This window comes from Acanthaster planci, linkage group LG20 (genome assembly GCF_054643075.1).
Source record: "Acanthaster planci isolate LZ-2023a linkage group LG20, COTS_SCS, whole genome shotgun sequence".
NCBI classification, from domain to species: Eukaryota; Metazoa; Echinodermata; class Asteroidea; order Valvatida; family Acanthasteridae; genus Acanthaster; species Acanthaster planci.
In genome coordinates this window covers 3,131,417-3,150,175 of record NC_141796.1, presented here as the reverse complement: position 1 = coordinate 3,150,175, position 18,759 = coordinate 3,131,417, and the positions used below count along the sequence as shown (strand labels likewise).

At 41.0% G+C, this 18,759-nt stretch overlaps 1 protein-coding gene across 2 annotated transcripts in view; it reads left to right on the top strand.

Moving 5' to 3' along the window:
• Positions 1-7,182: 7,182 nt before the first annotated feature.
• LOC110975531 (solute carrier organic anion transporter family member 2A1-like) overlaps positions 7,183-18,759 on the top strand; it is a 30,084-nt gene continuing 18,507 nt past the window's right edge. Inside the window, exon 1 of one of the 2 annotated variants that reach the window (XM_022228093.2) lies at positions 7,183-7,332. Coding sequence is in view for 1 of the 2 variants with exons in the window: in XM_022228092.2 (XP_022083784.2) it covers positions 14,928-15,008 (81 nt within the window). In the remaining variant the exon portion in view is untranslated. Of the gene's footprint in view, positions 7,333-14,686; positions 15,009-18,759 lie in introns of those variants that run through there. The other variant, XM_022228092.2, reaches the window with a different exon arrangement.

Here is an 18,759-nt window from a genome sequence, read left to right as displayed (position 1 = left end):
CAATACCACACAGGGGCTTCTACATACAATTAACAGTGCGTCGATAAAGATTGGTAGATCAGCCCCTCCATCTCAAGTAGCCCTCCCTTTTTAGAGTTGGACTGGTAGGCTGCATTGACAAGGGACTGTGAACATAAAAGAAGTGAATTACAGTTTTGAGTCCCTGTCAATAATGTATGAACGCTAATCTTCAATGAGATGGGTACATAAAACTTGAGACGAGCCGAGCATTATATTATTGGGTCACAGAGATGAGTCTGCTTTTAAGCTCTTTAAGACTCCCAAAACTACTTCATTTTAAGCCCAATAAAAAACCTCTTTATATGCCCAATGTTGACAGAAATATGCTTGCTTTACTTACCCCAAATTATGTTTTTGAACCTAAAAATCCTGCAATTCTGTTCCAGTCGCTGACATGTGATTGCTATCGATACAATCGGCCTGCTTTAATACAAGCTACGTCGGGCTGCATCGCTCACACAAAGCACGCCCTCTGCCTGTCATGAAGTGCGCCCTCTGCTACATGAGATGTACGGTCGCTACAGTTACTTTTGACTGGAATATGTCACAGCAGTAGCAACAATCTGCAAAGTAATGCCCAATGCCCATAGCGCGTAGAACGTGTGGCCAAAGCGTAGCATGCACAAAGCGAGAAAAAGTTTAGGTTTGTCAACATGCCCTCAACAGGACGTGTTATAACATGGTCGAATCGACAACCGTTTCAGAGCCACAGCAATATCGAACGTAAAAGCAAAGTAATTCTGAATATCCATGTACTTTCTTTTATTTTCATGCATTTTTGGTCAGCCCCGCCTTATCTAAACATTACAGCCGTCCATTTCATCAACGGAGGGTAGGCCCCAAGAAGAAAATGTCGTGTTCGTGCACAACCGTATTTCGATTTCGAAACATCAGTGAACTCAGTGGGCGTGGTTTAAACTGAATTGCGATTTTTTTTTCCTAGGAGGATTTGGGGTAATTATAATAAAATGGGCGTTTCTCAACCGTCGCACATGTGTTTATCATTTGGGGGCGATTCCCATACATGGAGCACACAAACTTTTAAGTGTAACATACAACAAAATTGCTCTCTGACCGACTTCCATCCTAGCTCTGTTAGAAGAGCGTTTAGAACCAAGAAGCCGAAGTTTCGATTCTACATGTTGTAATTGTTTTCTCGGTGGGGAACTGGTTGGAGGATGTTTTATAAAGTAAAGCCCGACATTGACCTTAGCACTTAAGTTTCTAAGTGTCCACTAACCAGACCGAGCTTGCAGTTAACCACCGTACATTACCCTTAACCTTCCTAGGAAAAAAAAACCAACCCGAACCGGATACTGATGGTATACGCATACCACCTACACAAATAAAACGGTCTTATTAATGGGGATAATACCACGAGACGTGTACACAACAACACAACATGGCGTCCATCGTACTGCTCAACGTGCTATGCTGGAAAGGGATATTTAATCTGATTTGTGTCGGTTTTATAGAGCTAACCAGAAGATAAAAAAATCTGGTAAGTCTCATGTAAATATCGTCTTTCCTTTGGCTACAGCCGCAAACTATACGGTGTTGAGCCTCCAGACACGTACACAACACATAGGCAGATTAAGTTCTGACATGCTGCGTACATAGTGCGCCCATCAACAGATTTTCGTTTTTTGTCCATTAATCATGAACAATTTCTTACGAGTGGGGTATGAAAGTAAAATCTTCCATTGAAAAGGCCATGGGTGAGCGAGAACGTGCTTGATGTGTCTTGAAGAATAGGGCAGATAACTGTGATACTAACGAAAGGCAACCTTGTGCTGCCCTCCAGTGAGGGCGCACATTGACAATTCCAGACAAAGCTGCTGGTTTTGATTTTTTTTAAACAAAATAACTGTTCAGTGCGTGTACTGGCGCATATACCTGCTAATAGTTCCCCAACAATGGTGACACCTATCACACGGTTCTGTTTCTACAGAGAGTAACCGTCACGCCAGTTTCCGATTTTGGAAATAAAATGGCTGCTCATGATATGTCCAGCTATTGGACTGCAACTGTCCATGTGGACTGGCGCATACACCTGCCATTTATTTTCAAATATTCATAGTTATTGATGCATTTGCAGTGCAGCAAGTTGAGAATTTACGACTACAGGCAGTTTTCTCTTCTGAAACAGAAATGTGTACCGTGGCCAAAATTTGGGGTATGTTGTCATTTCGTGTCGACGCTAGGCGTTTGAAAATGATTTAGAAGGCAAAGATGATGAGGAAGCTGAAATTTTAAAATTTGCCCAAGGAAAACAAACAGATAACAAACAAAGCAAAAAGGGAAAGGACGGAAGTATGTTCTGAGTGTTAAAGGGCGTTAACCGCTAACGTTTTCGCTAGGGTGATTTCTTTATTTCGATTCCTTTCTGCAGTTTCGTTAAGCTCCTTGTCACTCGTCCCTGGGCTAAATGGCGGCCGGGTTCAATGCCTCCGAGTCCACTAGCTCGTGGAATGCAGATATTTTTTACCATAATAGTAAGCTACCCACAAAACTCCGTGTTAATTTGATATTCAGTTTTGTATTTGCTTATTTTGAGCGGAAGAGCTTCCCCTAACCCCCCAGGAAAAAAGTATAGGAATACATTCACAATAGAAGCATACTGCAAATCGGTCAGTGGTATTCAGCGCGGTATATGGTGATAAAAACGAAAAAAGAATCACTATTGCGTTCTGCCAAGCATACTATCACTAAAGTTTTTCTTAGTTGCAGCTTTATGATAATATCAAAACATGTCTGGAGCATTTTGCCTCAGAATGACAGTACATGTCGCGGGTTCTTAAAATTCATGACTACCGTACGAAATGATGCCCGGACTACAGTCAGGAACCCGCAGAAATGAAAATCGCTGTTGTCGGCTCCCTCATATTTTCGTCATGAAATCAAGATGCGTAACATCCTCAATGAGCCCGAATTTCAAACGGCTGACTGTGTTTAGCACATTGCATGTGCCTACCAATGTGTAAAAACAAAACGAAAGACGAAATCCAAAAATATTTCAGAGGATTTCGTATATCTTTGGCCTAAACGTTCGCTTTTCACCCTATCATTGTTTCTTCCCTCTCTTTGTGATCGTATCTTTGGTCGCTCCTTTTTTCCTTTTAATTTTCTTAATTAATCGGGCGGAAAAAATACATTAAAGTTCCTTTGATCAGCTGATAGCTGCCTGTGCATAACGACGGCATATTGAACGTTCAGAGTACACAGGTGCGTTATGTTAGACAGCAAACCTTGTTTAATCCTTGTTCAACGGCTGTACTTCCTTCTATACCATAATGAAGGGGATTAAAGTCGTCTCACTTGCCATGCAGAATGGTGTGCAGATTTTTTTTTTCAATTGAACTTACAGAATACCCTTTCACCAGGCAAAAGCCTACATATGCAGCAAGGTATGAGACGGAGAGAACCCCCCCCCTGCTTTGTGTTGGTCATTGTCTGGCAGGAATCTGGGGAACTCCTTTCAGACATCTTGGGGGTGTGTGTTAAGTAACAATAGTCTGGAATGTGTACAGGGATTGGACATGTTGGGGGGGGTACCCCTCGGTCTCATTTCTTGCTGGATATAACAGCCCTGGTGGGAATGAGCAAATTTGAAGTTCAGCGGAGGCCCTGCCGCAACTTGCCTGTGACAGTGTATCGGAATTGCACCTGTCAGTCGCCTGCGCTACATGTAAAACACAATACACAAGTTCCTTTCAGGGCCACCATACGATGTGCCATTTAAGCTCTTAGTCGTATCTGGAGGCCAATGACAGATCCAGAATCAAATGTTTGGAAGGCAAACTTTAACGGGGGGTAGGCAAAATGGATTTTTTCATTTCACCATTTATGTCCTGTTTGAGCGAGGAGGCTGCAGTTTTACATGCTTTTGGGAAGGAGGGAGATGAAATGAAACAAAATAATCTCCTGTCAAGTTTCATAGAAGGAAAAACAGCGATTTTTCAGGGGAAGGGGTGCATGGATTTCTGGATCCGCCCCAGCTAGCTGGAGAATAAAAGCTGCAGTTTGGCAAATTGGGTATAGACCTTTTTCTTGTGACTAATTTCACACTTGTGCTAGACTGTGTTGTGGAGGTAAAGTGCATAATGTCGCGATGGTAATCTACTTATTCAAGATAAACAAGTCAAACATGCAGCGTTTGCACGTGCGCTTGTATGTGGTTGAAGCTGCCCGTAGAATTATATGCGATCACCGTGGCCACAGCGGTCCACATATGGTGGTATTGTTTACATTTTGCGCAATCCAGTCACGTAGGTGAAAAATTCTGTAGATTATCGCGTGTAAAACTTCTGTAGCATAACCATGCCTATGCAGGGCGTCCCAGAAAAAACAAACCCCGAGGAAAGGAGTTAACATGATGCCCGAACCATGAGATATGATCATAATGTATAAGGGTGTCCGAAAAGTAGAAGCAGTATTCTTTCTAATGATACCTTGATGGTATCCCTCCTGTAATGCATGACTGAACGCCATTGTCTTGAAAATGGGGCATCCGAACTCCGTTGTAACATTTTGGATAAACCAGTGAATGGGGTTGTCCTCTGTCATGCTTGTCCAGGATAAGATATCGATTAATTACACGGTTTGGGCATATGAACCCCTTTCCTCAGGGTTTGGTTTTTTTTTTTTGGAACACCCTGTATGGGTGTACACGTAGAATGGTAGCCTTGATTACGCCGTTCGCTGAATCTGGCCTGCTGGGTATAGGTGCGAGTACTCGTTCGTGATGGCCTATAACGTCAGTGCACAATGTGTGTGTAGAGGCCCGAGCTCGATTGTCTCGGTAAAGACATTAAGTTTTACTAAAAGCGCTGAGACCGCCTTGGACAAGGCTACAAGAATGGTTGGTGTTTGAAATGGGTGGCCTGTTAACATGGACAAGGGACTGACGAACACTCTGGCGTCCATCAACTGGCCTTTCATACCGTCAATCTCCATGGATTGTTTTCTTTGGCATCCACACACCTGTCAATGTGGCCTTGAATATTTTTGCGGGTATTTATCGGGAGAAGATGAAAACGAACTTTGTTGGATTAAAACAAGAGTCCAAACAATTCCTAGTCGTTCTGTTTAAAGTGAGCGATAGGATCAAATGTTTACTTTGGTTTTTGGCAACAGTGTTTCATTTCGTTTTGTCTTTCAATAGGCTATAAGTAATTTGCGCAAATGAAGTGTACTTCTCGTACGAAACCGTAATTGCCTTGTTCCAGCATAGATCTGTTCCTTGCTCTCTGATTCCAGCTGTGAGTGGACTAAACTCCGTGGCCTAAAAATAGTAACGGATAGAAATCAAAACATAACACACTCCAAGAGTTTGCATTTTAACTTGGAAAGGTCACATATAAATAGGACCTTTACTCTGAAATGTAACCCTCTCTCGGTGTTCCTTCCTCGGGCTATTATTGACAGGTGAAATACATTGATTGGCACCTCTTGAAGAATTGCATATGTGTAACATTATTTAGTATCCAAATGGTATTTATGAATGGGAATAAACATGTGCTTGGTCGGACTTTAACGTTTTAAGACCGGCTCGGGAGAATGGATGATGATAATACCTTTGCCTGCGGTTACGGCGTCATTTATTGCCTCATTGTGATTATAAATTGAGTGAATGTGAACTTAATATGTAAATGTTTCCAACTGTTTCGAGAATAAATTAATCCCACTGATTGCTTTTTGTAGTAGGCCTAAAAGTGTTTATTGTAAACGAGTTAGTTTTATTCTTGAAAGATATCAGATGAAGTTATTGGTCAATCTGTTTGATTTAATTTTGCACTTAAAATTAAATCAATCTGACTAACACAAAGAGTACAGACAACTCCCACTAGACATGAGTCGTTTTCAGTGTTTCACGGCCGTAACGATTGCAATGTTCACTGGTATACAAATGATGTTTTTTTAGAAATAAATCAATAAACCGTCCAAACAATGAGAATAGGCCTATATGGGAACGGCTAATAGAAACAGATCTGCTATACGAGAGCTTGCATTTGCCTGAACGGTTAAACTATGTCACAGTGGCTCCATTTTAAATTTATTTAACCTCCTTTTTCACTTTAGTTCCTCACAATACTAGCTTGAAGACTCAGATTTTTCCCCAAGATGTTTTAGCCATGAAGGTCAGTGCACGGAGTCCGTGCACGTTGTAAAACCTTTACAGGAACGGTTGAAACTTTCATTTAGCTGAAGACAAGTCCCACCTTACATGGATGTTGAAAGCTACCGTGAGTTGTGATTCTTTGTTGAGTAAGCCTGATTGAAATATTTCATAATTGAAAAGTTTTCCCCCATGCACCGATCTTCGTTTTGGTTTACTTTTATTTATGATAACAAATGATATTTTCCTGTAGATTTGAGTATGTTCATTTAAGACTCAACAATTTATTTTTTAAGGCAAGTGACCGGAAAGGAACTATATTTACCATGAGTACAACACCAGTAAGTTGCCATTTGGTTTCGGAAGATTACCAATGGATTACCTGAAGAATTTAATCACTCTCCACCGCAAATCCAGCATAATTAGAATTGTGGAATTGGACAATCCAAAATTTCATAACGAGGTGTCCCCGAAACATGTCGTAAACTAGCTAACAACATTTCTCCCCTTCCAAGGATGTGTGGCTGGAGGGTTACCTTCTAATTGTTTGATATTTAACAACTCATTGTTACAAGTCGAATTGCGAACTCGTGGCCAGATTGTGTGCCCCGAAGTTACAACATACGCCCAAGGTGAGCATTACTCATGGCCTTGCTATCTGTTTCATGAATGAGCCGCCAAACCAGCATAAATCATTTATTGGATAAAGTCAGCTTAGGCCTAGGTTTGAACGCATCTATCAACTAAAACGGGATGGTTGTTATTCATATCATTTTAGCCTCGAGCTAATGGTAGATGCGAATGTTTTAAGTTCCAACATAGTACCCATGCTGTAATATACATAATGTATGTAACAGGTTTCTGACATTCACGAGTAACAAATCAATTTACCATTGGCAAAGTGATTCATTTCCGTAAATGGATGATGTGGTTTGATGGAATATACACTTACCTTGAAACATAGTGAACTTTTTTTTTAAATCACTGCTTCGAAGTTTTACGACGGCAAAACTGTGAAAACATGCTGGTATCTTGCGCTATACAAAATCTGCCGCTTTCCGTTGTCCTCAAAAGGAGTCTCTGATGGCAACGCTTCCCATTCATCTTTTGTAACCTGAGACGGAAGTCACTCTTACTGATGATACCTGCACGTTGACTACTCGGCACAAAATCCAGTCCACCAGTGAAAAAAGGTTAGCTACACTTTCAAATCAACTTCCATGTTTATGGCAAAAATTGCTTGTACTGAGGTTGTTTGATTTAAATCATACAATTTAAATCATTGCCATGATTTCCATCTATGGAAAAAATGAAAATGCAGGATGAAAAATCATTTTTCAAATTAATTTCCTTTATTTCTTTTACTGTAAGACAAAGTTTGTGATATGAACTTTCACTTTAATTAACTCTACGTTATGGAAGGGGTGCATTGGGCCAGTTTCCTGAAAAAAAGAAGTCCATCAATTTTGTGCATAGTGCAGGCGGCACTGGTAGGTCGTGTTTGTTTCACGCGGATCTAACATTGGGACTCAACCAGCGTTAAGACCACCGATTGAGATCCAGATCCGTATGAAACCAACAGGCCCGAAGTAATTTGCTGTCTGTACCTGATGTGCAACATTGAATGGAGTAGTGTTCATCTCCTCTTGCATGTGTATTTATTCCCCTAAAACATGAAAACATCCCTTAATTAGTTCTTGGGGTTGCCCAGCCGACTTTTGTAACTGCACGTAACATACTGGTATGGTTACACCTCTAGCACTTATTAACACACAACACAAATGCCAGCGAGCTTTCAATACAATTCACGTGCGAGTTTTCTAGAAAAGAATTGTGATATTTAACTTTCAGAGACGGTCGTTTAAATTTACTTTACAACATCCAATGCCTTTGGCAATGATGAAAACTCAATTGAAATTAAAAAACAAAATTGATTAAAAAAAATCAAGATATTTATCGATATTTGCTTATGCTAAAGACGAAACGAACCTTAGAAATCAAACGACTATGGTTCGAATTGAACGATTACGCAATGGTCTTCTTTTCTCTCTTATGTGTTTTCTTTGTGTGTTGGTTTACTTATTTTTGCTGCACATACGTGGTTTTGATGCATTTCTTTGAAAATTTTCCAAATGTGAAGCTATTTTATATCTTCTGACTAGGGAAAAATGTACAAATCATGAAGGAATAACGTCTTCCAGAAGAAACTGTTGTGAGACATCCTGCAAAATAAATTAAAACTAAATAGACAAAAGTAAAAAAGAAGACACAAAAACCAATAAACAACCCCCAATTTTCAACGAAAACGAATTTGCACAGAACAAACAAACACAAACACACAATTGTAAAATACTTATTGCACAGGACTTATGGGTGGCTGAGAAGGCATTGCTTAAAAACAACTGATGTTCATGTTAATTCCAAGGTGCCTCTTAGAAAATAATTGAAGACTTCTCTTTATTTACAAAACATAAATTAGACAAAAGATAAATGGGCATTAAATGCAATACGAAAATGACCTTTGGGGAACAACTTGTATTTGAACCTTCCATATAATGGCGTGTAGAATGGGGGAAATGGCGCTCTCATCATTGATTTTCTACCCTTTAATATACGTGTAGGACTTCACGCTTCAGTGTGTTCCCATTTCTAAGACAGGCCTCCGTACTGATGACGTCATGCTTGTTCTTTGACGTACCAGGTTTTTTTGGGGGGGGGGCAAAGCACTTATCAGCAGCAACCTATAAAAACCATTTACAGTTGATAGGGGCAATTTTAAGGTATTTTCAAGTAAAATTTGTGATTTCTTCCTATATGTTTTTGTTTTTTCCCTTTTATATTCCATCTCTGTACCCCGTCTTCCCTCACGACGCCTCTGCGTTTGCGTTCACGCTCATGATCCATGCACGGACAGATCCTGTACGACCAGCAACATGCTCACCAGGAACGTGCGACCTTGTTTAGCGACCAGTTCAGTTTTTACTCATCATTCGAGTAAAATTTCAGTTTTATTGACGATAAAATTTTAATTCCTGGTAGTTACTCGAAAGAAGTACATGTCACTGGTGCTAACAGTTTCAAAGAAATTGGAGTAATAATGTCACAGTTGACACCTTTCCTTGGCTACTATGACATAAATATTAGAATAAAAAGTAAGGCTCGCAACCAGAGTAACCTACAGAAAAAAATCTTTAATAATCAAAGTTTTTCTTGGAGTAAGAGGATCTTCACTGTAGAAACCAACTCTCATAATAAAGGGGTCTTTCGTTAATTGTAACCACGTAACAGTTTCAAATTAAACACCTCTTTGGACATCTCAAGGTTTTCGGAAAGCGTTACCACACCCTAAAAACATATGTTTTGTCTTGTTATTAACACCAAAATGTGTCGTGTCTAAATTTATGAACACATAGGTATTTGTTTGACGACTTTGACCGTGCGTAGCGGTTACTTGACCAAACCAGCGTGAACCATGGAATTATCCTTAACAACTTGCCAATCCTCTGTTGAGCCTTATCGACAAGAATATAATATCAAATCAGTTCTCTAAAATATGTGATTGCCGAGCTTTCGGTAACTGAGTGTCTTCTTCAGGGCAAGCAGATTCAGTTACACAGAAGAAAGTACTCAGTTACCGAAAGCTCAGCAATCAAATATTTCAGAGCACTGATTTGATATTGTATTCTCGTCGATATTCTGATCACGATGCTACGCAGCCCTTCCAAATTTCTCTGTTGAGCCTTCTCGTTTTGAAGACTTCGTTTGCACAAAATTAACAAGTGATCACATTGCAACTCCTTGTATGCTCTATAGAAGGATTATACACGAAATAAAACACCACAGAATCGTGAAAAGAAATGCTACATAAATATGAAATTTAGCCTCAAAGTGGTTGCTAAGATAAATAAAAAAAAACTATTTCCCTGTTCAATCGATCTCTCGATCTTTTTCCACTAAATTTCTCAATTTTGGAAGCCTTCCCAGAACAACGAGACACTGCATACGCCAGGCCAGAATTTCAACTACACAATACAAAAAGTTTTATCTTGCTTGTTTTTTTTTTGACTTACGTATAGACACTTCTTTACATTGCAATCTACGTGTTTTACATGCGTAAAACCGATCCAGCCGCGTACAGTTTACGGTATAATTACACGCGTACACCCACTGTCATTGAATTCTAAAGCTTGCAAGGACGTTAGATTTTGCGTGATAAACGGAATCGGTGCTGAGTAGGATCGATATGCAAATGTTTTTCGTCGGGAAGGGAAACAAACTCTAGCGCAAAACTGTCAGTAAATCTAAAACCTTCACTCCTTTCTCCACCACAGCTCACTTTTGAAAACTTTAGGAAAACTTTGAATTCTTTGTTTCGAGACTTCAAATATCGCATCAAAACGTGAACAAACTATCGCTTACGTAAAGAGCTTTCCACAAAAAGCACTAGTTTTGACCATTCTGGTACTATTTCTCGGTTTTATTTTCACAAAACACGTCAGGAAAAGGCCTTATCTTACAACTAAAATGTTTTGGGGCAGGTATTTTATTTCCAAAAAGTTAAAATATGACGTGGGTTTCATGAAATGAAGCAGCAGCTTGCCCGACACGAATTCTCGTGCCCCTCATTACATATGCAAATGACCCTAAAATGGGACATGTGCAGTTAATAATTTTCCTCTGAAACATACGTGGTTTCCTCCCTCAACGTAGTTTCGCTTCTTATTCGGAGCCGAAAACTGAACACCAGCATAGCTTGTATGATGGAAACGAGATGTCTGATGTAATTCTTTTGTTATTCAGTCATCTAATGCAGAAGTAGTCTTTTTTTCGAGCAGTGAAATTCGTTGATTTCCTCTGTTCCTCAGAAAAATGAATCACGACATTCTTGCATCTGGAGTTTTCCCAAGAATTTGAAACACATAAGGGTGAAGCGAGCGCTGAACTAAAGGCCATCCTGATGCTCATCAGCTTGCTGCATTTTTAAAAGCCAGATTCAAGAACTTAAATTTGGTTCACGCTGTGATTTTATTCTGTTACAGCAAGTCATTACCTAACCGAAAGTCGAGTTAATATTCGAATAGTATAAAATTCGGTAGGGTTAAATGGTATCGATAAAAATTGCTCTATGATAAATTAAAAAATTAAGGATCGGTATACTGGCTTGACTTAAAAAATAGCACTTTTCGCTTTATCGTGTAGGCCTATATCATGACTATGGTCCTTTGTAAATATATAAGTTGGGCATATATCCAGAAAACTCCTGTAAACAATATTTTCAACGGTTTATATTACACGCTATGTGTACTATATTGGCAACATCCACTAGTATCGATCACTGGCTATGGCTCTTCACCGTTTGATCAAAATTCGAAGCCGTAGTCGTAGGAGACGTGACCAGAACGCGACTCGCCCGTCATGCGCGACCCCATACAAACCCGTGTATTAACTCAGCGGTGCACTAGCAGCGGTGGGTGAACGTATGTGTATTATACACTCAAAAATTTGCTGATGGTCCGCAAATTTCACAAAGAGACCTAGGCCTAAACCTATTCAAGTGGTCTGGCGACTCTCGTATTTACAAATGTTCTGCAACCACAGCAAATATAGTAACGCCATTCGTGTCAAGAAAATGCAGAAGTTATTTTGAATACTTTTTTATGACAAGTAAGAAAACCTCAATGTCACATCAAGTGAAGTGTGGAAATCATAATACGTTTCTCTAGGGTTTAATGAAATCAAAGACCCCACTCTCAACTTCCGCTTCACTTGACAGCGAAGAACAAACACCGGATTGGAACTTTGGAAGTTTCTCTGCTTCAGGTCAAGTGAGGCAATATAAACAAATGCCCCCCCCCTTTTTCCTTGTTTGAATCGGTCACTTATGCACGGTGTAAACTTGCTGGTACCTCCTAAAACAACGACATTCCCTCAGCACTATTTTATTTCCAATCAACTTGCAGTGAACGTTTGTCTGAAATGGTCATAGGTTTCAATACTGTCAGATTTGGCCGAGAAGAAAAATCTCATAGGAAACCTTTGTGAGAAATGCGTGGAATTATTTATTTTTCAAAATCTCAACAAACTGAACAGAGTGTGGTCAAGGAAAGGGGCTGTTACTTTATTAGCCTAATTGAGAAAGGAGCGCATTTTTGTATGAGGATTTAAAACGGCTCACGAATGCCACTGTTTAGTTTCACTGTCAATGGTGCTCCGCCGGCTAGTACTGTGGCGGGCATCCCCGGGCCTACCCTGAGTTGATGGGATCAAACCAAGCACTATTAGTGGCAGAGTCGATCTTCCCAACCCAAGGCTTTTCCCCAGACGAGAGACCACACAGAGCGACCTCAAGGCAAAGGGTGCGGGACCGTTTTGGAGGAAATATACCGCCGATTGTGACCGAGTGTTAATTAGTCTCTGTTGAATTACACAATCAACCGGTAAAGAAAGTAATCCTTGACAGAAGAACTGTCGGTACAGGACGTTCAATTTATTCCACAATAATCAACACAAATCAACAATTGAAATGTACAGTGAAGTGATTGGGAGATTGGTTTGGTTGCCTGTGCATTTACTTACTTGGATTGAGCACTAATTAAGCGTAGGGCCCCAGCAGCAATACTCCAATGCATCAACTATGCACCATGCGCATCAGCCATTCACTGCGCATCAGCCATTCACAGCGCATCAACAGTCACACTGCGTCAGCAAAGTACAACTTGTGCAACTTCGTACGAGCTTCACCTAACGTGCATGCGAGCCAGCGTCAGCAACGTACAGCTCTCACAGCCTTGTACTTGCAACGCGTCAGCTACACTCACTAGTCAGCCACGTACAGTCTATACAATCACGTACTTACAACGCATCAGCACCACGCAACACTTCGCACAGCGCTGACAATGCCTTAGCTCCGTGCCAACTCACCAACTTCACTCTGCGAAGTCCAACAAGCAAACCAACTATAATGCGATCGCAGCGCTCACTGCAGTAGCACGACCATGTGCACACAGCGCGCTACGCTATGCCTAGCCAGCACACGTTACCAAGTCACTAGCCAATCAGGTACGTGCACTGCAACTCATTAATAAAATTAGACTAGCTCTAGTCCTATACACTTTCCGTCACAGTACCATCAGCCTTTTTGATGCACAGCGGACAGGAATAGGAGGGCGCTATTCGAAGTGTGTGGATAAGAGTGACTAAACCCAACAAAGACATTTAAACTCTTAAACGGGTAGCTCCTGTTCAAAACAAAGGATTTAAAGTAGGGAAGCAAGAGATGATCTCAATTGCCTCAATGGTCGGTAATGAGCAAATAAATCAATATTGTATGTTGGAGCAGAACCATGACGGGCATGAAAAATGAGTAAAAGAATTTTATACTTAATCCGGTCAGCAATAGGGAGCCGGTAGTGAGAGTGTAGAATTGACTATTAGCATAATGACGTAACGCAATGTTTACCTCAGTGCATTGTGGGTGAAAAGTGGGGATTCGCACGACTTCAGACGGAGCAAACTCGTGGTCCATCGTGGAAGCTGGTAAAAATGCCGCTCTTGCGTTCGTCGTGTGCTTGCTACCGACTGTGGCACACTTTAGGTTAAACGAACCAATTTTGAAAAATATAGACCTTCCCATTCTGTGGATCTTGATCGGTTGGCGATACACAATCGTTCAATTTGTGATCGGTTGGCTACACAGTATCGGTCAACTTGTCAGTGATTTATTATCGGTTGTTGAAACATTATGTTGTAACAAAGCCTTTACAACTCTGTAAAATGGCGAAAAGATTGTCGGAAAATACAGAACCAGCACCCAGTGCTGGGCTTTCGGAACGATAACCACAACTGGACACGGAACAGGTGGTGACCTTCGTACCATATGACACAGATTTACTTATCTTTTGTATGTGAAAATGGGCCCTACTTGCAAGTTTTAAACACGACACACGTTTACTAACCAAACTCTACTCTGGAGTTGTTGCTAACTTGGGGTAATTGTGTGGTCACGTGGTACTCCAGATTGGACCTCATAGACGAATGACGACCAACAATTGGTTTAACATCCACTTCTTGGCAAACATACGGCTTTGACATAGCAAGAGCATACTTTGTGGGGCTTCCGAAAACGTATCTTGTATACTTTTACACCTACGCAGACACTGATTGTTGTTAAAGGGTAATTGGGTATACCTGTCAAGCACGCAAGCGGTAGCACTGATCATGTCACGCTCGAATACGTGAAATACTACCCAGATAATGGGTGACTCTTCAATATATGACCACATGCATATGTTGATGTGTTATTATCGAATATATGGCAAGACTAGTAAAGTGCAAAAAATCGCGAGGGTCAAGCTAATGCTGGCCTTCAGCTTGGACAGTGCGAATCATAAAAGCTTGTGACCCTTGGACAAGGTCTCGTTCCACTTTGGAGAAGTTTGACAAAGGCCCTACACGCCTACACAGCCTGATTGTAAACAAACGCTACGGTGACGTCCTCACGCAGCTTTTGTCAACCGTTTTGAAAGAGGCAGTTGTGCAAGGCCAAATCTGCCTTATGCACGTTAGTATGGTTGAACAAGTCATGCGCACCGGTTTTGCCGGTCTTGTGCTAGAGGCTCCAGCAGTGGAGACACGCCTTTATCAAAAGGCCCACATGCTCCGAAAGTTCCTTGGAGTAAAGATCGGTTTCGTTGCTGGTTCCTAGCTTTTCGTGGACAGTTTTGTTCGATTCTGAAGGTTTTGTATTTGGAAAGGATACCTTGGTGGTTTCGATCAACGTGCCAGCAGGATGGGGAATAACCCGTTCAAAGTACCCAGCAGACCGGGCGTTGATATGAGCGTAGGGACCTACCATGGACAGGACAACCCGGTAAGTTACCGTTGGATATCCAACATAACAGTGGTGCCACGCCCCCAAACGTGACCACGATAAAGTCCCACTAAAGAGGCGTATAGGAACTTTAGAGAGAACGTATATGTATTGTGATCTCCTCACTAGCCACAGGTAAATCACAACACATCAACGTAGTGAGATAGTACACAGCAGGCTACCACTATATAGTAAACAAAAAATACAACATACAGCCACTAGCCTTTACTTTGTCAACGAAGTCGTGCCAAGTATTCAAAACTTACATTTGTTTACAAACAGTAACAGCGAATATTGCATTTTGAACAGTTAAGACATCCTGCGATCAGACTCGTACTTCATACCGTTATAAGGCGGGTGTTTTATGAGTATTGCACTTGAATGAACCGAACAAGAATAATTGAACGCCAAGCTTGACACAGGTATACCAGATGTACAAATATTTGCTGATTAAAAGAGATTTAGAGAATCTCTGTGACAAAAATAGCACACTTACAGGCATGCGCTGTGTATTTAATCAAAATACGCATTTATAGAGTACACGGTTTGGTCAGTCGGTCAACGACCTCGTGAATGAGGTTTTGCCATTACTTTTGGAAGTGTCATTGGGGTAGCATAAAGTGCTTTATGTAAACCCCATTTCACGTGAATATTTTGATACTGTTAGCATTTCTGTCATGTTGAATTCAAAATAGTATTATTACATGACTTAAGAAATGAGTAATTTGCATATTGACATGTGTAGGGCAGAGTTGAATGACGCACCCTGGGTGTGTCATAGTTGCATAACAATCACTCCGAATTTTCTGACCATGTTATACATGATATGAGGTTTATTCACTTCACTGTGATGTGGTTTTTATTGTTTTAGTAGGCTTGGAAGAGGGATTTTGCCACTCTTCCGCCGCCAGATGTTAACTTATTTTATTCCACTTGTGTCTCTTTCTTAAAGGGCAGGTGGTTTATAAGGAATCTTTCTTTATACATCTATCTTTATGGCCTTTTGTGTTTGCCTTTGAAGTAGGGTATACTCGGTTGGCAATAAAACACAGTGTTGTTAAATCGTATCAATGTCAACCCAGCCGCGGGTAGTAACGAAACTCGGGAGGCCGGGCGTCATGTGTTTGGTTTCATTGCCGTAGTTGGAGCGTAATGCACTACATCTTCAGAAATGTTTTAGCTTTAGCGTCCTCCTAATCCAAAACCAGTTATCGCTTCAGCAGTTTATTAGATTTCATGCTTTGTTTGTCGGTCACCCCCCCCCTCCCTCATTAATTGCAAAGACTCTGATCTTGCCAGGTTTTTGGTTATTTTTTATCGTCGACAAATCTTTTATAAAACTATAGACCTTTCCACTAAATCTTGGGTGTAGCCAGTTAGCAAAAGAGGGTGAGAATATACCACGTTTTATACTTACATGGATAATTCTACCTTTGAGCAAAACAACCCAGAAAACAATGTTGGATTGAACTTGGGGGTGTAAAATCACAGCGATCATAGATTGGAAGATTGCACCCAACATTTTTACACGGTAATCAGGGGAGGTGTCGAAGGAGAGAGGTCCGGCAGTGTATTGGTCGTCTATACTAGTCACCAAAATGCCTTGCAATTGAAATGTACACCGTGAAGGTGCTTTTCACTAGGTCAAATAAACCGATTACATCCACCGAATCATGTAACCTATAGTGGGTATCACTCCCATCGCAAAGTGTGTTTTGAGTTGTGTTTTGACCCAGCAAGAAATGAGACCGAGGGACACCCCCTCCTCCAACATGTCCAATCGGTATACACACTTTAGACTATTGTGACCTAACACATCCCCCAAGATGTCTAAAAGGAATTCCTCAGATTCCAGTGAAACGATGACTAACACAAAGTGGGGGGGGGTCTCCCGTCTCTATCTTGCTTCATTATGTTTTGAGTGCAACCAATATTGCCGATGTACGGTAGTACCTGGCGCTGAGTACGGTACCTACCGTCGGCTTTATTTTTGGAAATGATACTTATGAAACACTTTGCCTTTGGTGGATGCCGTGTTTGTTGATATTTATTACCTACTATAGGTCACGTGACTTAGCGGGCGCAATCAGTCTATTGAAACCAGTTGCGCATGGGTAGCGTTTGTTTCAAAAGGCACTTTTCAAAAAGGAGAGCGTGTGAGCATGACTTACGGGCAATGGAATTCTTTTATACGGTATATCTGTGCTGCGCTGCCGTTGTGATGAGCCTTTTGTACTTCAACACTATATAAGGGCGCTTTGGAGGTTCTCGAAGCACCACGTTGACATTCGCAATTCTGAAAACGATTTGTATTGTATTGTTGGGGTTTTGTTGTATGCAACACAATCGCCCAGGGTTGCTCGCCAGCTCACTAACGGAAAATCAATATGCCTTCACAGTACCCTTACTACGGCAAACACGTCGACAGTGCATTGTTTGCCTTTTTATTAGACCCTTGGGCAATGTCTACTGTCGAGCAGTTCTTAGCAACTCAAAGATCTGTCCGTTTAGCCAATAGATTTGGGGAGATTTGTGGACACGAAAACGTTTCCAAATAAAAATTGAACTGAAGACACGTCAATTTTCTAAGCTAAATATCTGCTGTGCCAACTTATAAGTCAGTGGAGGGGATGCTGGGGTTAGTGCTGTGTAAAATAGTACAGAAACCGAGGCCGTTTTCCAATACTCAACTTCGTCTCCGTCTTGGGCTTCGTCCAGGAAACCAATCCTCGATTGTGGGCCTGAAGCGTTTAACTTAAATTGAAATACTGTAATGTTTGGCTCATTTGCATCTTACTTAATGTGTTGTGGTACTATGAGACTTACTATTGCGTTTACAGCCTCAAAGACAGGAATTAAAAAAACAGTTGAAGCCTGAGACGGAGCCCAAGTTGAGTATTGGAAAACGGCCCGAGTGTCATGTTGAAGTGAAATAAGGCCTTCCGAGAAGGGAAACCCGTTTATATCACAAAATGTAAAAAGGAAACTCAAAACTAATTCATTCAATCCCATCCAACCCACAAGGCTCCCATGGATAGCATTTGTACATGTGTAAAATATACCACTGAAATGCCCACCCTGCCGATTCTTCAGAATAATGCATGGTTTGCTGAATCAACGAGATATAGGTTTTCAAGATGTATTTTTTGCGTTGGGAAGATGCTAATTATATATAACGGTTTGCCCGTACCCAACGTATATTAATAAGCACTGCATGCTCAGTGCTTGTCCGAATGCTTGCAAAAAAACCTCACAAGCTTACTCGGGTGGGACTCGTTGACAGGTACTGCTAAAATTTTGATCAATGGTCTGGTCTACTTTCAAATTCAATAAACATTCCTGTGATGCTATATCATAAACGATATCTTTCTTTTTACGGTTCATTCGGCGGCCACTGAATAGGGCAACGTGTGCCTCGTGTTTCTTGAGCATCAATCTGGCTATGGTTTGACGTTTTTCGTCACGCCTTGGACACAGAACCTGTATAAAATGTTTGCTTTTTTAGATAGGGTGCAGAACCACCCTTATGGAAAGTCGAAGGAGGAAAAGATTTTAAAGACAACGTTTGCTCCAGATATGTAAAGCCAGGCAATCGGCGGAGTTTTGTAAGATGGGGGTTTGTTTGGCGTGGCAGAAGTGTCGTGAGCGGAAAATTCACTATTTGGTCATATCCCTGTGTTTTATTTGCGGAAATGTTGTGTTTAGTTTTGTCTTTCCACACCAATTTTTCGATGTTATTTTTCCGCTGAGT